At 41.3% G+C, this 22,317-nt stretch overlaps 1 protein-coding gene across 1 annotated transcript in view; it reads right to left on the bottom strand.

Moving 5' to 3' along the window:
* Positions 1–592: 592 nt before the first annotated feature.
* DNAI3 (dynein axonemal intermediate chain 3) overlaps positions 593–22,317 on the bottom strand; it is an 81,653-nt gene continuing 59,928 nt past the window's right edge. The window contains exons 16-21 of the mRNA XM_059899816.1: positions 20,186–20,249; positions 12,546–12,676; positions 10,660–10,864; positions 9,074–9,165; positions 7,714–7,836; positions 593–736 (exon numbers count right to left, since the gene is read on the bottom strand). Of these exons, the coding sequence (XP_059755799.1) occupies positions 593–736; positions 7,714–7,836; positions 9,074–9,165; positions 10,660–10,864; positions 12,546–12,676; positions 20,186–20,249 (759 nt within the window). The remainder of the gene's footprint in view (positions 737–7,713; positions 7,837–9,073; positions 9,166–10,659; positions 10,865–12,545; positions 12,677–20,185; positions 20,250–22,317) is intronic.

The following is a 22,317-nucleotide window of genomic DNA, read 5'->3' as shown; positions in this document are numbered from 1 at the left end:
AGGGAATGTTTTTCTGCATTTTTTTGGTATCATAAATTCCCTCCTTTAATCAAATATCGATTTATTTTCTACTGTTAAATTTACCTTATATTTCCTGGATAAATCCAACATGATCTTCACGTGTTATCCTTTTCTATGCGTATATTTCTGGATTCCATCTGCTAATATTTTGTTGAGCACATGGCCTGACGATCTGTGCAGTGGCCCAGTGGGAGCACTTTTTGGTGAGGTGACCAAAAGCAACCTGCTAATTAGGAGCAAAGTTTGAGCTCTACTTCTGTCTGGGATTAGGGGCTCTGAATGGATGTCAGTTGAGGACTGAGGGTGGATGTCTGAAGCTCTGTATTATTATAGGAAAATGAAAATTTCATTATCAATAGCTTTTATATTCAGTACAAAGCTTAGTACATATTCAGTCCAAAAAATGGAAACAGATCTTATTGTTTAATTCAAAAGTTTTAATAGCAGTGAAATAAAAGCTTGACATGCGTAAGTAAACCTTTTTCATGTTTAGTTTTGCTAGTTCACCTTACATAAAAAATGATGAGTAAAGTCCCACAAAGCCCTCAAAACATCCCTAGAGAAAGCTTTTCTATATCATTTCCATGTACGACATTGTCTCTTTCACTTTGATTAGACCAAGATGGATGAGGATGTCCTTTTCCAGTTCCAAATAACTCTCGTAGTCCATTTTCAATTCGGCTTCCAGTTGTTCTTTTGACTTCTGATACGTTTTCTAGGGGGGGAAAAAAGCAAGTCATTTGTATAAAACTCTGGCAGCTAGAGAGACCAAAGGCTGGGAAGGGGCTCTTTTTGAAAGGCTGGCCCGGCTGCCGATCTCCGGAAGGGCCGGGAGGGGCGGGGCAGGAGGGCGTCTCTTGCACAGTCGCGGGGAGGGGCTGCGGGCTCGGAAGGGGAGGGGCAGAGATGAGCGGAGCGGTGTGTGCGGACTCAAGGCGTCTCCTGGCGGTGGGGTGGGTCAGCCCCTGATGGACTGGATGTGGGCTCTCGGGGGCAGGGGCAATCCAGGCTGGCCTACAAGCTCCTGCCACTGATGGAGGGAGGAGCACATTGAGAGGGGAGAGAATAACAATGAAGGGCATTTACTCAGCTAATTTACCCAACACCACTTGCTGAATAATCTGAGTCATCTGTTTTGTTCTTTGATCTCTCAGTGTTCGCCTGAGTACTGCTCTGGTTTAATTATTGTGACATTTTAATTGATTGTAATATCTGCTAGGGCAGTCATTACGATTTTTAAGATTTTGTTTTTTCTCATCTGTGTCTTCTTTCAGATGAACTTTAGGGTCACTTCATCTTGGTGTGTCATCCTGTGTGGCTTTTGTTCTTTCTCCTCTTGTCCTGTCCCCATCCTAATGTCTTCCCGTGCCTTCTGATCCCTTGTCACAAAGCCCTGCCTCTGTGGATTCCATCAAAGGGACCAGAACTGTATTTTTTTTTTTTAATTTTTATTTATTTATTTATTTTTGGCTGTGTTGGGTCTTCGTTGATGTGCGCAGGCTTTCTCTAGTTGCAGCGAGCAGGGACTATTCGTTGCGGTGCACGGGCTTCTTATTGCAGTGGCTTCTCTTGTTGTGGAGCACAGGCTCTAGGTGCTCGGGCTTCAGTAGTTGTGGTGCAAAGGCTTCAGTAGTTGTGGCACGTGGGCTCTAGAGCTCAGGCTCAGTAGTTGTGGCGCATGGGCTTAGTTGCTCCGTGGCATGTGGGATCTTCCCGGACCAGGGATCAAACCTGTGTCCCCAGCATTGGCAGGCAGATTCTTATCCACTGCACCACCAGGGAAGCCCCAGAACTGTATTTTATTCTAGTTTCTTTAGAGAATAATTTGCAAGAGGTATTTTCCTCTTTTGAATATTCACAATGACTGATGTTCTCTTCCCCTTCCTCTGCCATATTCTTTCCGCATGTTTGCTTTTCCCCCTCTCTTAATATCTCTGCTTTCTCAGATTCCTCATGTCTAATCATTATGACTGCTCCATAGCACTGTGAGGATTAAATGAATTATTAAATATGGCAGGTCCTCAGAATGGTGCATGCACCCAGTAAGCACTTGTTAGCTACAATAACCAATTCACAAAAAGAGCACCACTTGATAAGGTGAGAGTAGAAAAATGTTATTCTTCTAACCTTTGTCCTTTACAATATATGTGACAGATTCCGTAGCATTTCCTATCACTTTTAGGTATTAGAAATAGTGTCGTTTTCAGGTGTTTGAAGATCCAGGCCAGTCCAATATCCAAGTGAAGGCTGCCCCTTGTGGCCCCCACTGCAATGCTCCCCTGTGCACCTCCAGGCTCTTTCTGTATTTGTTGCCTCACCCCACTTAGAAAGTCCTTTGGGGCACCTGATTTGAGCCTAGCTACTTTCAAGTTTCCACCTGGCCCCAGGAAAACTCACCACCCTCACTCTGCCATCAGTACAAGTTCATTGTCCCTGGTCCTCTCTCCACCTGTCTGTCAGAGCAGTTTAAGCCAATCTTTTGCCTGCAGACTTTCCAGCCATAGGAGTCAGGTCCCTGTCCCTGAGTTTCCTAAATTCTCCCTGGACATTCTGCTCTGGTCCCTTGGTAACTCCTAGCCCTTGGTTTCTGTGGCTCAGGAAGCCTCCTGCCAGGTGTATGAGGCCAATGGTCCATCCTGGCCAGCAACCTATCTCTAGCAGTGCTTCTCTTGAAGGTCTCCTCCCAGAGTCTGGGCGGTGTTGCAGAAGTGGGAATGGGGAATACACAGCCCTCCAACACCTCTCTCCAAAAAAAAAAATTCCCCTTTTCCAACCTTCTTCCCCGTAATTCTTGCCTCCCTTGTGTAGCCTGGAGTGTGGGCCATTGACTAGGGGTTGCAGAGTTCTTTTGAATTCTTCCCTCTTCTCTGTCCCATAGAGATGACATAATGAATCATATGGAAACTGCTACTTTTCTCAGCTTCGGGTCTCCAGCTGAAATTCCAGTTAGGAAAATTCCCATTTTGTGTGCTGTTAGAGCTGTAATTACTATTATTTTTCAATAAGTGAGTGGTATCCAGATTCAATGTTTGCAAAGAGATGGGTATATGATTTCCTTCAGATGTGTGGGTTGAAGTGCACAGCCTAATTCTTGCCAGTCGGGGAGCGCTCATGAAAACCAGCCTTGCTGGACGGATGTGTGATCATCCCCTGCCCTCGGTAATAATACTAATAGTGGACACTTCCTATCTGCCAGTTACTGGCTAAGTGCTGTAAATATTTCAACTCATTTAATCCCCACTGCAATCCTCTGAGGTTGTTAGTTTGTTCCCATTTCCCCTATTATCAGCAGTTGCTTGTAAGGAGATACTTCTGACTAACATTAGTTATTTTTCCTTGGTGACCCTTTTCATTTTCTAAATGTAACAGAGGAGCCCTTTTAAATGTATTCACTTATCCGCAGTCTAGTTCCAGAGAAAACTTGACAAGTGGTAGCTCTACTTTAAGGAGGGTACTATGTCAAATGGAAATGAAGTTACAAGAAGGTGGAAAAGTTTTGGAAACTCAAAAGCATCATACAATTCCAAGATATGATTATTATAATATTCAAGTTTTTTAAAAGTACTTCACATTGTAAATTATTTTTGGATTATCCACAATTCTATGTGGATAATTAGCTGTCACTATGTTATTTAAACACTCCTAGTAATCGATGATTGCTGGTGTAGGAAAGGGTGGCAGATTATCTCCCATGGCAGAATTTCACCCAGTGTTTGTGGTTGTGCAAAAGAACAGACCAAGATCAATTTTTTTTTTTTGTAGCAAAAGAAAACAAAGAAAAGTTAATTAATTGGTGTTCTTTTATACCTTGTCACCACTAAACAATGTTTTGAAATGATGCTCCCTCTGTTTTTGTTCCACTAATTCGTATATATCAATGTGATAATGTTAATCTATTTGCTAAAGCAGTACATTAAAATATTTCCACATGCTTGTGCTTTTAATTGAGACCTAGGGTCTTACATGAGTAATTACATTGGAGGAGGCTATATATTTGGCTATAAGGAAACAACAGGCAGTGATGAAATTGTTGGTGACAAAAGGGCAAGGAAGAGAATGAGCAAGATACAAGCAGAAATATGGACTGAGATGACCTCAAATGAGAAAGAAAGAAGAGCTGAATTCACAGAATATTTCAAGGTCCCAAATTCCAGTGGTCAAGGGAAGACCAACAGAGCGATGGAATTCACATCAAACAGAGAGGCTGAGGAAGAGGATGGGGCTTCAGAGATTTAGGTTCCTTTTTTTTAAAGTTTTTTTTAAAAAAATAAATTTATTTATTTATTTATTTATTTTTGGCTGTGTTGGGTCTTCGTTGATGCGCGCAGGCTTTCTCTAGTTGCAGCGAGTGGGGGCTATTTGTTGCTGTGAGCGGGCTTCTCATTGCAGTGGCTCATTGCAGTGGCTTCTCTTGTTGTGGAGCACAGGCTCGGGCTTCAGTAGTTGTGGCGCATGGGCTTAGTTGCTCTGCGGCATGTGGGATGTTCCCGGACCAGGGATCGAACCTGTGTCCCCTGCACTGGCAGGCAGATTCTTATCCACTGCGCCACCAGGGAAGCCCCAGAACTGTATTTTATTCTAGTTTCTTTAGAGAATAATTTGCAAGAGGTATTTTCCTCTTTTGAATATTCACAATGACTGATGTTCTCTTCCCCTTCCTCTGCCATATTCTTTCCACATGTTTGCTTTTCCCCCTCTCTTAATATCTCTGCTTTTTCAAATTCCTCATGTCTAATCATTATGACTGCTTCATAGCACTGTGAGGATTAAATGAATTATTAAATATGGCAGGTCCTCAGAATGGTGCATGCACCCAGTAAGCACTTGTTAGCTACAATAACCAATTCACAAAAAGAGCACCACTTGATAAAGTGAGAGTAGAAAAATGTTATTCTTCTAACCTTTGTCCTTTACAATATATGTGACAGATTCCGTAGCATTTCCTATCATTTTTAGGTATTAGAAATAGTGTCGTTTTCAGGTGTTTGAAGATCCAGGCCAGTCCAATATCCAAGTGAAGGCTGCCCCTTGTGGCCCCCACTGCAATGCTCCCCTGTGCACCTCCAGGCTCTTTCTGTAGAGGTTGCCTCACCCCACTTAGAAAATCCTTTGGGGCACCTGATTTGAGCCTAGCTACTTTCAAGTTTCCACCTGGCCCCAGGAAAACTCACCACCCTCACTCTGCCATCAGTACAAGTTCATTGCCCCTGGTCCTCTCTCCACCCGTCTGTCAGAGCAGTTTAAGCCAATCTTTTGCCTGCAGACTTTCCAGCCATAGGAGTCAGGTCCCTGTCCCTGAGTTTCCTAAATTCTCCCTGGACATTCTGCTCTGGTCCCTTGGTAACTCCTAGCCCTTGGTTTCTGTGGCTCAGGAAGCCTCCTGCCAGGTGTATGAGGCCAATGGTCCATCCTGGCCAACAACCTATCTCTAGCAGTGCTTCTCTTGAAGGTCTCCTCCCAGAGTCTGGGTGGTGTTGCAGAAGTGGGAATGGGGAATACACAGCGCTCCAACACGTCTCTCCAAACAAAAATCCCCTTTTCCAACCTTCTTCCCCATAAGTCTTGCCTCCCTTGTGTAGCCTGGAGTGTGGGTCATTGACTAGGGGTTGCAGAATTCTTTTGAATTCTTCCCTCTTCTCTGTCCCATAGAGATGACATAATGAATCATATGGAAACTGCTACTTTTCTCAGCTTCGGGTCTCCAGCTGAAATTCCAGTTAGGAAAATTCCCATTTTGTGTGCTGTTAGAGCTATGATTACTATTATTTTTCAGTAAGTGAGTGGTATCCAGATACAATGTTTGCAAAGAGATGGGTATATGATTTCCTTCAGATGTGTGGGTTGAAGTGCACAGCCTAATCCCTGCCAGTCGGGGGGCGCTCATGAAAACCAGCCTTGCTGGACGGTTGTGTAATCGTCCCCTGCCCTCGGTAATAATATTAATAGTGGACACTTCCTATCTGCCAGTTACTGGCTAAGTGCCGTAAATATTTCAACTCATTTAATCCCCACTGCAATCCTCTGAGGTTGTTAGTTTGTTCCCATTTCCCCTATTATCAGCAGTTGCTTGTAAGGAGATACTTCTGACTAACATTAGTTATTTTTCCTTGGTGACCCTTTTCATTTTCTAAATGTAACAGAGGAGCCCTTTTAAATGTATTCACTTATCTGCAGTCTAGTTCCAGAGAAAACTTGACAAGTGGTAGCTCTACTTTAAGGAGGGTACTATGTCAAATGGAAATGAAGTTACAAGAAGGTGGAAAAGTTTTGGAAACTCAAAAGCATCATACAATTCCAAGATATGGTTATTATAATATTCAAGTTTTTTAAAAGTACTTCACATTGTAAATTATTTTTGGATTATCCACAATTCTATGTGGATAATTAGCTGTCACTATGTTATTTAAACACTCCTAGTAATCGATGATTGCTGGTGTAGGAAAGGGTGGCAGATTATCTCCCATGGCAGAATTTCACCCAGTGTTTGTGGTTGTGCAAAAGAACAGACCAAGATCAATTTTTTTTTTTTTTGTAGCAAAAGAAAACAAAGAAAAGTTAATTAATTGGTGTTCTTTTATACCTTGTCACCACTAAACAATGTTTTGAAATGATGCTCCCTCTGTTTTTGTTCCACTAATTCGTATATATCAATGTGATAATGTTAATCTATTTGCTAAAGCAGTACATTAAAATATTTCCACATGCTTGTGCTTTTAATTGAGACCTAGGGTCTTACATGAGCAATTACGTTGGAGGAGGCTATATATTTGGCTATAAGGAAACAACAGGTGGTGATGAAATTGTTGGTGACAAAAGGGCAAGGAAGGGAATGAGCAAGAGACAAGCAGAAATATGGACTGAGATGACCTCAAGTGAGAAAGAAAGAAGAGCTGAATTCACAGAATATTTCAAGGCCCCAAATGCCAGTGGTCAAGGGAAGACCAACAGAGTGATGGAATTCACATCAAACAGAGAGGCTGAGGAAGAGGATGGGGGCTTCAGAGATTTAGGTTCCTTTCTGGTAGATTTTAAGATGGATGTGTCCTGTACCAAATACTCCTCTATTGCAAATTTCACAGTTCTAGTTTATTACCGTAAAATTTACATCTATTTGTCTGTCTCTACACACTAGCTCCCACTTAATGACAGTTTACTATTTGTCAAGTTACCTAACTGAAATCTTTACAATAATCCTAAAAGGTTGTTATTAGTATTCCCATTTTAAAAGCAAGAGAACCAAAGCTCAGCAAAGACACAAACCTTGCTGTAGATTTCATAGCTCGTAAGCGGTAGAGACGGGACGAGCGCCCACGCGTCAATTCATAGTCCTCTCTCTTTTGCACTGTTTTAATGCATTATTCACTAGATGTTAAAATTCTATGAAATGAAAGCATTCAAATTTGAATCTTTGTATCTATAATTGGTATTTAGATACCACTGTATCTAAAGGCCTTTGAAACAGAGAAAATTTCAGAAACTTAAATTGGGTAGAATCTCACTAGGTGTGTCCAACTGGTTGCTCTGACTCATAGTAAGCTAGAAAATCAGAGAAATGCCCCCTTGACTCCCATCCGAACAAGAGAAGAATGTAAAAAGGCATAATTTTTCTATTAAAATTGTGGAATAAGCCAAACAAATATGTTTTCAATGGCATTAGAGGAAAGCAATTTTTGTTTCTGAAATTTAACTTACAACTCTTTTCTTCTCCATTTCCAGCTCCATTTCTTTCTTTTCTTCTTCCCGAATTTTTTTGCGCTGTTCTACATATTCCAGATGCTTGACTTCTCTTTCAAAGTAGTGGCTTATACTCGATACCTGTTAGAAACACAGGCCCATGAGAGGGGGACCTACATGGAAGCCCCCATGTTCTTCATGAGGCTCTGAAGAATTTCTGCTGCTTGTAAGTTATTAGCTAGATTACCTGCTTTGGGATAATGCCCACAGGCCCACTATCAGAGGAACTAGCTAATTTGGGGGCTACTGGGCTAAGGTTTAGGGGCCTGCGAATTGGGGGATGGCAGGAAAGGAGTGGGATTGGAAGGAGAGAGCTGCAAAAAATTGCAATTTTGTAGGAGAAATATTCAGGGATTGCTCCCACCCCCCTTCTTTCCTTCTCACTTTTAAGACTGAGGGAAGTTTCACATCATCAAACAAACTTGGAAAACCCAGATGAGGATGTCAATGGAAACCCTAAAGGGACTGGACTCAGAGCTGAGTTCCTGGTCCCCTGGAGAGTTTAGCGTGTGGACGTAAGAATAGAAGCAGGGAAGTCAGCAGAGACCTTGGGCAAGGCCACCAAGGGAAGGAAAGTTTTTTGCCTACCAGTAACTAGGGTGATGTTGTTGGGACTTGCAACAGATTGCAATCTATATGTTTAATGTTGGTTGTATACATATTTATGTATTTCTACATATTGATCTTCTTTTTGTAACCTAATTATTAACACTGCTTGAAACCCTTGGGTGGTGTGCATGGAGGCGCAGAATACTGCCACTTCAGACCTGCTGCCTGCAGCACACCAAGCTGGGGAAGGACGGGTGGAGGCTGGCAATGAAGAGATGCATAAAAATGTCAGCTGGGCCCTCTGGGAAGGATAGCACTGAAATAAGGGTCCCACGCTCAGGTTACAACGTGAAAATAACATCTTATGATTATGAATCCCCAAATCAATTCCTCTCTGAATCTGGGCTTCATTTACTTGGCTTTTCTTTTGCTGCATGCTTGTTCTTTTTCCCTAGCTTTAGGCCATTTATCTCATAAAACAGAAATACATCCCCTTATTTTTTTTAATTTTTATTTTATATTGGAGCATATTTGATTAACAATGTTGTGTTAGTTTCAGGGGTACAGCAAAGTGATTCAGTTATACATATACTTTAATCTATTTTTTTTTCAAATTCTTTTCCCATTTAGGTTAACATCCCCTTATTTTTGACTGCATGATTCTTTTGTTCTCTCATAGAGCAAAAATGCTGTCATTTCTGAACATACTTCTAAAACATGCCTCAGCAGTATCTGATCACGTAAATCCTCAAAGCCAAAAGTTACTAACCTCACTGGTGGAAGGGCGACTTAGTGTCCAAGGAATTTCCAATATATGCAATGTTCCATAATAATCAGCTATGGCTATAAATTGCTGCTTAGCTGAAAGATTAAAAAAATGGGGGAGAAAAACAACTCTGCAATCAGAAAGCCATTTTAGAGGTTAAACATGTACTGTGTTTTTGTTTTGTGATTTCCCAAAGGACCTGTTGTGGTTACAATGATCTTGGCATCTTCATCAGACCTTCATGACTGGAGACCATATTCACACGTAAAAGCCATTTTTCCAGTTGGTGAAATGAAGACTGAGACCCTGAGTCTTTGTCAGCCACCCTGCTCACCCCCAATCATGTTTTCTTAGCCTCTATATAAGGAGTGTGGCTCCTAGCTGAGATTGACCCTCTCTGACTGGATCCACTGGGCACATGTGAAAAGAAAGCAGGGACAATACATGGAAGATTTTCAAAGAAAAATCATGATGCCAATTTTCACCAAAGACATACTAAGGGCTAAAGGATGCCATTATCTAGATGAATTTCAAAGACACAGCCAGAACCAGTTTTCTTATTATAAAAACAAATTGCTTCCTTTGATCATTTAAAATGGATATAAAACACAAATGTGTTTGAAAATTTTAATTTTCTCTCTCATCAACTTTTGTCTTCTCATTTTCAGCAGGTCTGGTTCAAATTGCTAAATCCTAGACTTGTAATCCCTGGAGGTATACAAAAGCAATGTTTTGTAGCGAAGACGGGAAAACACACTTTGGTGACACATACGGCCAAGTAGTAGTAGTCAAACTCTGACACTCTTAGAGATTCTGAAGACTGTGTTTCTAAATGTAATGTTTCTTCTGAGAAAGAAATGAATAGAAAGACAATTTTATGCCTGCACAGCTTTGGAAACAAAGGGAAACTTCTTTGAAATGAAGCAAATATACACTGAATTTGGGTAGAAAGTATTACTTGGGTGAAACAGAGAAATTGGGACAAAGGATATAAATTACTTTTCCATCGACACATTCTTAAATTTCTGCTTGCTCTGTTATACATTATCTTTTTCCTCTTAATTAGTTTAAAAGTTATAGTTTAAAGAGATATATGACCCCACAGAGTCATTTGATCTCAAGAAGGAAACTGCTTGATATTGTCCAGTGGAGGGCCATAAAGTGACAAAATATTGAAAATTTGTGACGTAATGAAAAATTAAAGGTACAGAACTTATTCTATTTGGAAAAGAAGCAGCAAAAAGTAGCAAAGACTTAGGGTTCACCCTGTGATTTAGGGACCTGGAGAGGGTGAGAAGGATGCTTTTTATTGTGTGGTTCAAAATCAGCCTCTGCTTGACATACTAAAATGTGTCTCAGAAATAACTGTTGATGAAGAAAATAGTGAGAGAAACTCAGGTTGTATCCAAAATTTGAAAAGGGAAAGGAAGGGGAATGATGGGAAGGAAAGAGAAAGGAAGGGAAGAGATGGAATGGGAAGAAAGATCTTGAGAAGAAACATCAGAGGCTTTCCAGTTGAATGTCAAAATGTTCCTAAGCTAGCCCCAAAAGGCAAAATGACTTAGCTCATTCAATCAGAATTAACATACCAGAAAAGGTCCAGGGTTTGATATACGTGATCATAGTTATACAGATGTTTTGTGACTGGGCTGGTTCGTGGGTTTTCTCCAGAAGGTCCCAGATATCGATGTATCCATCTTCTCGGCCAATGTAAAAGACTCCAGGCCTTGTCAGGGACCAGTGCCCTGAGGTGTACCTTTTTGGTGCACAGGATGACTGAAGGAGGGGTCCAGTCTAAAAATAAATTAAAAAAAACCAAATTAAAAGCTTTTGTTATTATCTGAGGGATATTCACAATGATTTTTTAAAAGTAAAACTCAGATGGCTATGATCATATAAAAGATCAAACCTTCCAATCGAGCTATTTATGGTTCTAATAATCCAACTGCTGCTAAATCCCATTGCTATTTCTATGGAGATTGATGGACACCGGATAAGTAAAGATTATAAGCAAATTTTGCCTATATCTTTATTTTCCTGTCAGGTGCCTGCTCACCATGGAAATAGCTCTGGTGGGCAGGAAAAGGGAATGAAAAGTCAATTCTATCTGTGAGCTGCATCCAATGGCTTATTAATATTATTTGGGAGAGATTCTGGACCACCAAAGCAACATAAGATCATCTTATCTCTTCTCTATTTTGGGGTAATTTGCCTTCTTTGGGAGGTTTTCATAGAGACTGAAGATCAGAATGTGCTCTCTTCCTACCGTCATGCTACACCTGGCCTCATTCACCTACTTACATCTGGACTAAACTAAGCCATGGAGCTGCCTTCCACCCTTCCATACATGCAAACAAAACCTTCCTACAGGGAACCAAGAAGATCACCAATTCACAGACTCCTTAGAGGCAACAGGCCAAACCTGTTCTTGCTCAGCTCCTTCAGTTTTGGTGGATAACCAGGTTCCTGACCCCTGCATGGTCTTTGGACAATCTTGCCAAAATTTCTTTTGTCTTTCTCTTTAACTGCAAAACTAATGCTTGCTTGTTGTAAAAAAAAAAAAAAAAAAAAGATCATACAAAAGTACATTGTTATAAAATAGAAGTCCTTTTGTGGATGGACACTTAAGGAGTTTTCAACTTTTTTCAATGACAAACTTGTACATATATTCACACACATTATTTTTTTGAGTATTCCTGTAAGTTAGAGTCCCAGAAATAAAAGGAAAAAAAAGTGTTAGGTCGAAGAATACATATATTACAGCTCTGAAATATATATATATATATATACACACATACATATATATATATATATATACATACTTTTTTACAGATTTTGGTAATTTTCTTAAGTAGCTCATGAGAGGGACATATCATACTGATTTTCCCATGCCCTTGCTTCACTAGATTTTACCAGTCTTTCTAGTTTTTGGCAGCTTAGCTTCTGTCTGCCTGGACCCAGGCCCTGTCCTAATCCGGACCACTGGATTCTTGGCACTGCCTCACCTTGACCCATGCACGTCTCTGCCTGCCTGGTGACGGACCCCTTAGTTTTCCTAGTCCCACTTTCTGAACCTGCTGACAAATTGCCCGGTGCAAGAGCGGTGACAGACCCATTGCTTCTCCTTGGACTTCGTGCCATAATCAGCATCCCATCTTGTATTTTAAGCAGAGGGAAAAACATAAATCAAGGGAACTGCCCATGATATACACGATATTTTGAAGAAAAGACTGTTTGGTTTCAGAGAACAAAAGACTTGTAAATGTTTCCTTCCCTCAGGAAAGAAAAGCAAATGGTTGTGTTTTCCAAAGGCTTGGAGTGGTTCTGCTGACAGGCTGGGGCCCAGGGCATCTGTTCCAATTTCTCTAAAAAGTGTCCCAAAGGCATTGTTATGTCAGAATGGTCTGTTATTCCTATTGTTTTTCTCAATAACAAAGGACCACACACCCACTCCTCCATTTTGCAGGCAACTTACCGTAATACCTTCTTTCCAGATAGCCACGTTCCAACCCCCAACAGTGAGGATAATGTCCTTGTAAAAAGGTGATCTCTGAACGGTGTGGACACCTCCATCATGGACCGTGTAGAGGCTCACGGGCTTCTTTGCTGTTGGAGTGGAAAAGGCCATTTCACCTTTTATAACACTGTTTACATTCCTGCAATGAAGAATGGGCAGACCTCCGATGGACAGATAGGTCCCGATCAATGAGGTCCAAGAGTGGAGAACCAGAGGTCAGCTGGGGTGAATGAATCTGTCAAGGCACAACTCCTCCTCTTTTTTATGGAAAGTCCAGGGAAATTCCCATCAAGGCTACTTTTCAGGCTCAAAGGAACACTTCCTGTTCTTATTCATTCACTCATTTATTAGTCTATCAGTTAGTCAATAGTATATATTGTTAGTCAATAAATAATTGTGGATTGTTTGTATGTACCAGGTACTGTAGATGGATGGGTAAACAATGGTTAATAAACAAACATGATCTGTCCTCTCGGACCTTACCTTACAGTCCAGTGGAAAGACAGATACTCAACAAACAAATCCCAAGGTATATAATAAAAAAAATGTGAAAAGTATTATGAAGTAAAAAATATCACAAGAAAGAAAAACAAGGGACATTCATAATTTAGGTTGAATGGTTAGAACAGGCTTCTCTGAAGATGAGTCATTTAGGCTTGAGTTCGGCACGGGAAGATTGTGGTGTGGAGTAGCATTCCAGACAGGAGGAGTAATACACACCGAAGTCCTGAGAAGGGTTTAGTGCATTTATTATTTTGAGGAAGGCAATAGGACTGGAGTCTGATAATCCCAGGGTGAGACACAGGAAACAAATGGAGACCAGGAGAGTCCAGACCTTGCGGAGCCTTGTTAGGAAAAACGTTTAGATTACATTCTAAGTGTAATGTTTTTTAATGAGCCCTTTAGGCCTAGAAGACTATCCGATTGACATATGAAAGGATTCTCTGGTTGCTGTGGGGAGAATGGATCAGAGGCAGGTAAAAGCAAAGAGGGGACACCATGGGAGGTTTTTTTTTTTTTTTGGAGGTTTATCCACACTACAGCACGTATCAGTAGTTTGTTCCTTTCTTTTTTTTTTTAAATTAATTTATTTAATTAATTTATTTTTGGCTTCATTGGGTCTTCGTTGCCATGTGCAGGCTTTCTCTAGTTGCGGCTACTCTTTGTTGCGGTGCGCGGGCTTCTCATTGCGGTGGATTCTCTTGTTGCGGAGCAGGGGCTCTAGGAGCACGGGCTTCAGTAGTTGTGGCGCACGGGCTTAGTTGTTCCGTGGCATGTGGGATCTTCCCGGACCAGGGCTTGAACCCGTGTCCCCTGCATTGGCAGGCGGATTCTTAACCACTGCTCCACCAGGGAAGCCCCAACCATGGGAGGTTGTTGCTGTAGTTCTAGTGAGACAGGATGGTGACTTGGATGAAGGTGCAATGGAAGAGTGGATAATCAAGAAACATTTGCAAGCTAGAGTTGACAGGAGGGGTGAGAGAGATGAGTGCTGAGAATGACAGCCAGGTTTCTGGTAAGAGCAACAGGCTCGCTGTACTTTCCTTTTATTGCAACTGGGAAGACTAGAGGACAAGCCGATTTGGATATTAAGATGAAGGCTTCCCCGCTGCCTCTGCCCCAGGCACCAGGGTCCTTCTGCTCCCCTGGTCTGTCTACTCCGCCATGGCTTGGGTTTCCTCTCCCCGGTCCTGGCTTTGGAGCTGGCTGCTCCTTATTCCTTGCTGCCCATACCCACAAGCCCCAGGGATGGCCATAAAAATATGTGCCTGTCCAGGCCAAACCACAATGTGTGGCTATTTTATACTAAAACCACGAACTTACTCTGAAACTTATCATATTAACAGCTATGTGAAGGTTGGATTTTTTTTCTCAGAACAACAATGTAACATTAAGCAGAAAAAAAAGCTACCATAATCCTGTAAAAAGCTGATACAGTGTCAGAGAGATATTTGTCCACCCATGTTCATAGCAGCATTATTTGCAATACCCAAAAGACAGAAGCAACCCAAGTGTCCATCAATAGATGAATGGATAAACAAAATGTGGTATATCCATACAATGGAATATTATGCATCCTTCAAAAGGAAGGGAATTCTGACATACACTACAACAGGAATGAAAATTGAGCATATTATTTTAAGGGAAATAAGCCAGTCACAAAAAGGCAAATACTGGGACTTCCCTGGCAGTCCAGTGGTTAAGACTCTACCTTCCAATGCAGGAGGCACGTGTTTGATCCCTGGTTGGGGAACTAAGATCCCACATGCCGTGTGGTGTGGCCAAAAACTTAAGAAAAAAGGCAATTACTGTATGACTCCACTTACATGAGGTACTTACAACAGGTACATTCATAGAGATAGAAAGTAGAATGGTGGTGGCCAGGAGCTGAGGGGAAAGAGGAGTGGGGAGCTAGTGTTTAACAGGTACAGAGTTTCAGTTTCACAGGATGAAAAGAGTTCTGGAGATTGGTTGCACAACAATGTGAATGCACTTAATTCCCCTGAACTGTACTTAAAAATGGTTAAGATGTTAAATTTCTTGTTTATGTATATTTTTATCTCAATGTAAAAATTATTTGAAAAAAGTGTATACAGTAAAAATAAATAATTTAAATATAGCTCTTCTAGATTAAAAAAGACCAATTTTCCTCTAACCAAAGCTCCATCTTGAAGACAGCACAGAAGCCTTATTTCTAAGGCCACCTTTAAGTGATCTGGAGGATTTCTGGGAAGGCAGGAGACCCCTGGAAGCCAGCAGCTTTCTTCTTGCTGCTGCTTGTGTCCCTCAGATCCTGGTTTTGTCCTTGGTGAGCCGGGCTTTCCTACACCACCTCACTCTGGTGAGCAGGGCTATCCAGGAGTCTAGAAGCTCTCTGCAAAATGTAATGACCACCAGTGATAGGAATATAGATAACAATCAAGATTTGTACTTTTAACATGTTAGAGTTTCTCAGCCCATATAACTTTTTCTTCCTTTTGTCCTTTGGAAGAACTTAGAGCCATTCAGCAGTAAATGGAGCTGTCCTTAAGTTATTAAATGAAATGCCAGAGCCCCCAGCCAGGTTATTATATGAAGCTTACAATAAACAAAACAGTAGTTTTCCAGAGTCATTATCTAATGAAGGATTTAGTATACTGATGTGGTTAAGAGCACAGACCGCCTGGGTTCAAAGCCGCAGTGTTGCTGTGAGGATTAATCCATGGAGAGTACTGAGCGCCTAACACATGACATGTGCCAATTTGTGAGTTGAGTACATGAGATGATTATGTTAACTGTCATCATCATCAAATACATAAGCCTGTATTTCTTGACTTGTCACTTAGATCATCTGTTTGATTTGGACTTCTTCATCACACACAGCTCAGTCAGGGTAATCTGTCTTTCAGAAGTTTCTTCTTAGAAAAGGAAATTCTCCTTTCTGCCTTGTTATATATTTGAGATAAGAACATGGGGCTCCCAGCAGATCAAGAGAAAATGGGTCCCAGTATTTGCCTCATCTTTACCCAGGAAACCTCCATGGTGTTTATGAAAGACATCGGGCTGCTAGCTTCCAAGGAAAACAGTGCCAGTTCACAGAATGTTCAGTAGGGCATGCAATTTACAGTTCAGCATGTCTACACATTGACTTTCCCTGAACTTCAACCATTATCCAATGGAAGTAACAGTGTCATTTGGCTTTCCATGTTACAAAATACTTGATTGGTAATTTTAAAGTATTAAAGTATTAAGATGATTTAAAAATAGCCTTTAAGTAGGTGGTTAGAGTTATTTCTCATTTTTTTGGAATGAATTAAATGTCAAGAAATTAACAGCAACTTCTCTTTTTCTTTCCCACTCACATCCCACTGGTCACAAAGTCCTGGCATGATGACTCGTATGTCTCTCTCTCCCTCTTGCATTTCCTCTGCTGGACATCCTTGTCACCCTGCCTGGACATCAGTCCTCTCCATCTCTCATCTACGCTGTTGCAACTGGTCATCCTACGGCTCATCCTACTTCCCACCAATTAATTAACCCCTGCTCTCCTGACAGAGTGATTTTCTGCTTATACTGGTGGTACTAGGATAAGGTCCACAGGTTAGTAAAGCACTCAAGGCTTTTTGCCATCTGGACTCAGATGTCCTTCCTGGCACCTCTCCTGCTGCTGTTGCCCTCTCTATTACCATGCTTTGGCCAGAAGATCTCCCTGTTTCCTAATTGTCCACTACTCTTCTGAGCTTCCATGTTTTTGCACTTGTTTGTCTTTCTACCTGGAATGCCTTTCTCCAGCTGGAAACCTGCAAACCACCCTTCAAGATCCAGCTCAACCATATCTCTCTTCAGTGGGGCCTTTTCTTAACAGCCCAAAAGAGTTGGTCCCTCCCTGGTTTCCATGTCATTTTGTGTTTGTCTTTTTTTCCCAACCATAGCACTAATGACAGTGCAATGTCATCATTTGTTTATGTGGTTGGCTTTTCCAATAGATCATGGAACCCCTTTGGGGGAGATAATATCTTATTCATCTTTGTATTCCCAGTGCCTGGCACATAGTAGATTCTCAATAATGATTTGATGAGTGAATGAAAGAAAGAACAAACAAACATCAATGAGCTACAAATGTAAAGCTCTTGGTTTTTAAGTTTATTGTCATTGGTACTATAGATGGAATAAAATCCATTTAAAATAAATAACTCAACCTGTTTGTCATGGGCTGCCTCAAAAGCAGTTTAGGAAGCTGGCACCAGGGTAAGGCTCTAAGAAAATCTGAGACCAGGAGGAACCAGACAGTGTCCCTCTGTGCATAACCAAGTCATGGCATCACGAGCTGAGTCATGGTCTCAGCTTGTGTCCCAGGGGTGTAGTGGAGACTGCTGTCTTGTATTATAGTGCCTGGAATGCAGCACGTGCACAATTAACATTATTGAATGATTGAATAAATAGAAACATGAATAAGCATAAAAGTAGTTGAATGTAATTCTTTGCATCCAATATATAATTTTGAGTTCAATTTTAAATTATGGAATTGGAAATGACTGGAAAATGGAAAATCGGTCTCAGTTCTACATGCACTTGATCCTCTTTTTGGGTCACATTAAATCTTCTCTCAATACCTCACTCTTATTAATAACATACATTTGGGTCTCTAGGCCGGAGACCTATGTAAGAAAAGTAAGAGTGCTTCTGTTTCCAGATGGAAATGGCCACCCTGGAGGCAAGGCTGACAAAACAAGACTTCCAAGGTCTAAGGCAAACTCTAGCCTGCAGAACCAGCCTCAGTAGATAGAAGTGAAGAAGATGAAGTTTAAGGCAGAGATCTGAGCCCCAACAGCTGTCCCCTGCAAGCGGTGGCTCTGACCTCAGGACTTCTGTCAGTCACTCACACGTCCACTTGTCTCAGCCACCCACAGGATTGACCAGATCCCCTTCTGCAAACCTAGCCTAGCTGCTCCACCTCACTGCTCCATGGTGTTCTAGCGGTCCCAGGAGCTGCCTCTTCCTTATCTCATGGTTAGTCTACACTTTGATAAGTGGTTCAAATACATTTTCTTTTGTTTTTAGAGAATTATATTCCTTCTTTTTTTTTTAACATCTTTATTGGAGTATAATTGCTTTACATGGTTGTGTTAGTTGCTGCTGTATAACAAAATGAATCAGCTATACGTATACATATATCCCCATATCCCCTCCCTCTTGCGTCTGCCTCCCACCCTCCCTATCCCACCTCCAGATGGTCACAAAGCACCAAGCTGACGTCCCTGTGCTATACGGCTGCTTCCCACTAGCTATCTATTTTACATTTGGTACTGTATATATGTCCATGCCACTCTCTCACTTCATTCCAGCTTATCCTTCCCCCTCCCCATGTCCTCAACTCCATTCTCTAGTCTGCGTCTTTATTCCTGTCCTGCCCCTAGGTTCTTCAGAACCATTTTTTTTTTTTTTAGATTCCATATATATGTGTTAGCATAAGGTATTTGTTTTTCTCTTTCTGACTTACTTCACTCTGTATGACAGACTCTAGGTCCATCCACCTCACTAAAAATAACTCAATTTCATTTCTTTTTATGGCTGAGTAATATTCCATTGTATATATGTGCCACATCTTTATCCATTCAGCTGTCGATAGACACTTAGGTTGCTTTCATGTCCTGGCTATTGTAAATAGTGCTGCAATGAACATTGTGGTACATGTCTCTTTTTGAATTATGGTTTTCTCAGGGTATATGCCCAGTAGTGTATGGTAGTTCTATTTTTAGTTTTTTAAGGAACCTCCTTACTGTTCTCCATAGTGGCTGTATCAATTTACATTCCCACCAACAGTGCAAGAGGGTTCCCTTTTCTCCACACCCTCTCCAGCATTTATTGTTTCTAGATTTTTTGATGATGGCCATTCTGACCGGTGTGAGATGATACCTCATTGTAGTTTTGATTTGCATTTCTCTAATGATTAGTGATGTTGAGCATCCTTTCATGTGTTTGTTGGCAATCTGTACATCTTCTTTGGAGAAATGTCGATTTAGGTCTTCTGCCCATTTTTGGATTGGGTTGTTTGTTTTTTTTGATATTGAGCTGCATGAGCTGCTTGTATATTTGGGAGATTAATCCTTTGTCAGTTGCCTTGTTTGCAAATATTTTCTCCCATTCAGAGGGTTGTCTTTTTGTCTTGTTTATGGTTTCCTTTGCTGTGCAAAAGCTTTGAAGTTTCATTAGGTCCCATTTGTTTATTTTTGTTTTTATTTCCGTTTCTCTAGGAGGTGGGTCAAAAAGGATCTTGCTGTGATTTATGTCATAGACTGTTCTGCCTATGTTTCCCTCTAAGAGTTTGATAGTGTCTGGCCTTACATTTAGGTCTTTAATCCATTTTGAGTTTATTTTTGTGTATGGTGTTAGGGAGTGTTCTAATTTCATTCTTTTACATGTAGCTGTCCAGTTTTTTCATGCCATGATAAAATCCAAAGCTTTAAAGTAAGTTGTTGTAATTGTAGTGCACCCCAAGGCTCTGAGCTTTGACAGAGAACTTTGCTTGCTGGGGAGCAACACTGATCCTTGCTCACACCTGGGTGTGTCCTTCACACCTCTGTTCATCTGCCCAGAGTCTGGGCCCCGGGAGCAGGGGAACACGTGGGCACCACCAGTCGCAGCCCCAAAGGAGGGCCCTAGAGTTAACTTCTCCCATACAGGGCTGAGGTCTTCAAGATCATGGTAAATTTAGCTTATAATTTCATGTTGACTCAGATTTTCCACATAGCTGAGCTACTGGGTTGTTGAATTATTGAAATAGCATTGTTATTTTAAAATTGAATTGTCCAAGGGTCTCCATAATTTAAGTATCAATACATCAGTGATCCTCAAATTTTGGTGTGAAAACAAATCACCTGGAGAATTTTATTAAAATCTGTATTCAGATTCAGTAGGCCTGGGGTAGGATCCAAGATTTTGTTTTTCTAACAAGCTCCCAGGTGACAACTGTGCTGCTTGTCCGAAGCCCTCACTTTGAGTAACAAGTGTAGAGTCAGAACCTCAGGTGCCCTCTCTCCCATTAGCAAGGACAGGGTTACTCGTACTTCGTAAAAAAGAAATAAATTATTAATAACAGAGCAATCATTAAAACTTACTCATAAATCGGCCAGTTTCAGGGTCTCTCTCCATTTTCCAATCTGTGTATATCACTTCACCTTCCTAAAAATATTACAGATTCTTGATGAGACAACTTAAAAAACAAAAGTCCTCTTATTCATGTGCTAAGACTGACCATGACCCAAACAAATGCAAAGTAACAGGTCAATTTAATCAAATGATAATTTGGTGCAGTGTGAGGAGGGAAGGCTCAAAATGATTACGTGATTTTATATTAAACAAAAAAATGAATTTGTTGAGTTTTTATCTACACACATTGATGGGGAGAACACAGGCAATTATGAAGCTATTCTAGGTACACAAGTTCCAACTGCTGGGTTCCCAAAGTCGCTGTTAACAAAAAATTGTCCCAATAGACTGAAAGCTCCAGAAGGGGAGGGATCTAGTCTGGCTTATTCAGTGGTTTGTTCTCAGCATGTTACAAAGTCAGTACTTAATAAATATTCATGGAATAAGAGAGAAAGAGGGAATATGTATGGTACTCATCATCTTTGAAAGTTGAGAAGAGGAAACATAGAGTTCTAGCCAAATGACATAACAAGTAATATGTATTCCAGTTCTACTTATGGCCATTTTAAGGAGAAGAGAAAGAAGAGGGACCTGGTGTAAACAAGAGGCAGAAATTGCCACACAAAGGGGAAAGACAGACAGAACCAGTGAATGAAGAGGTGGGAGAGGTTCAGAAAAAATTTAGTCCCAGGCCACCATCTTATAAATGTAAAACCCATATGCAATCTCCTAATCCCAATGTTTTTTTCACTAAATAATAAGAGGAAAACACAGAGAAGGATATATATTAAGATGAGTCAAGAGGACTCAGAGGAAGGGATGGATTGGGATGCATAGGTGAGAGAGAGGAGATGGGAAAACATTTGATTTATGCAAAGTGAAGGACAATCTCATGGGACCAGGGCCACTCATTCATTCACTCATCTGTGCTTTCATTCATCCATGTCAACTCATTTAACAAAAAAGGACTGTGTGTGGCGCTGGAAATTCAGAGTCTGAGGACAAGCCCTCCCTCCCCTCTTGGTACACAGTCTAAGGGAGCAGACAGCCTGGGATGCGTCTACTGTACACCTCTAGCCCATCGCCTGTGGCACATCACCCTCGGAGTTACCATTTCCTGAGCACTCAGTGCCGCTGGAGTTGTTATGAGCTTTATGTACATGACCCCAGCCCTCACCAAAGTCCTGTAAGAGAGTTAATATCTCCTGGCTCTCACAGCTGGTATGTGGAACTCTGAAACTGAATCGAGTCACGGGAATAATTTGCACCAAGTTAATAAATATGTGTTGAGTGGTGATTACATCACCAGCCACTTGGCTAGAAACCTTCACATCCCTCTCCATCTGGTTACCTAGTTCTGACAATTCCACTGTCCCCATGCCTGTGTGACATTCTCGGCCCCACTGCTCAGGCCCTCTTCACCGCTGGGTGGGCCCACCTGAGATCACTGTCTATCAGGCCTCTCTGCCTCCAGGGCTCCACTCCTTCCTGCTTCATCCCTGAGCCAGCCAACCTAGATCCCAGAGAGGCATCCCTTAAACTCTCTATCCAAAGCACAAGGATCAGTCAGCCATGCCAGGGGTTGGTAGGAGAGTGTCCCACTGGATGGTCAGCCCTGCGAGGGCAGGGAATTTTGGATGTCTGTTCTCTGCTATATTCCCTGGGCCAAGAACAGTGCTTGGTATATATTAAATGTTCAATAAATATCTGCTGAGTAATGAATGACATTCACTCCAAGGAGTGCAAGGACTTGAAAGGCAGGAAAGAGTTTGGTAAAAAGAATGAGAGAAAAAATCAGAGCAGACAGAGAGAGTGAGTAGACTGGTGCAGATGGGGTGGAGAGAGAGAAAGGGGCCAAATGATGCAGAATCTTACGTCATTTGGTATAAGGAGTTTGGATTTTTCATGTGTCACTAAAGTAGTCACTAAAGAGGAGTTTAAGCAGAGGGTGTCATGCTTTAATTTCTGCTTTAAGATTTTGTGGTCATTTCTCTTTCTAAAGCTATCATTCTTGGCTTACAAAACTTTGGTGTGCACAGAGACAAATATTATATGAATCCACTTACATGAGGTACCTAGAACAGTGAAATTCATTGAGACA

Source organism: Balaenoptera ricei, chromosome 1 (genome assembly GCF_028023285.1).
Source record: "Balaenoptera ricei isolate mBalRic1 chromosome 1, mBalRic1.hap2, whole genome shotgun sequence".
NCBI lineage: Eukaryota > Metazoa > Chordata > Mammalia > Artiodactyla > Balaenopteridae > Balaenoptera > Balaenoptera ricei.
Note: the sequence above shows the minus strand (reverse complement) of the source record. Positions and strands in the feature narration are given on the sequence as shown.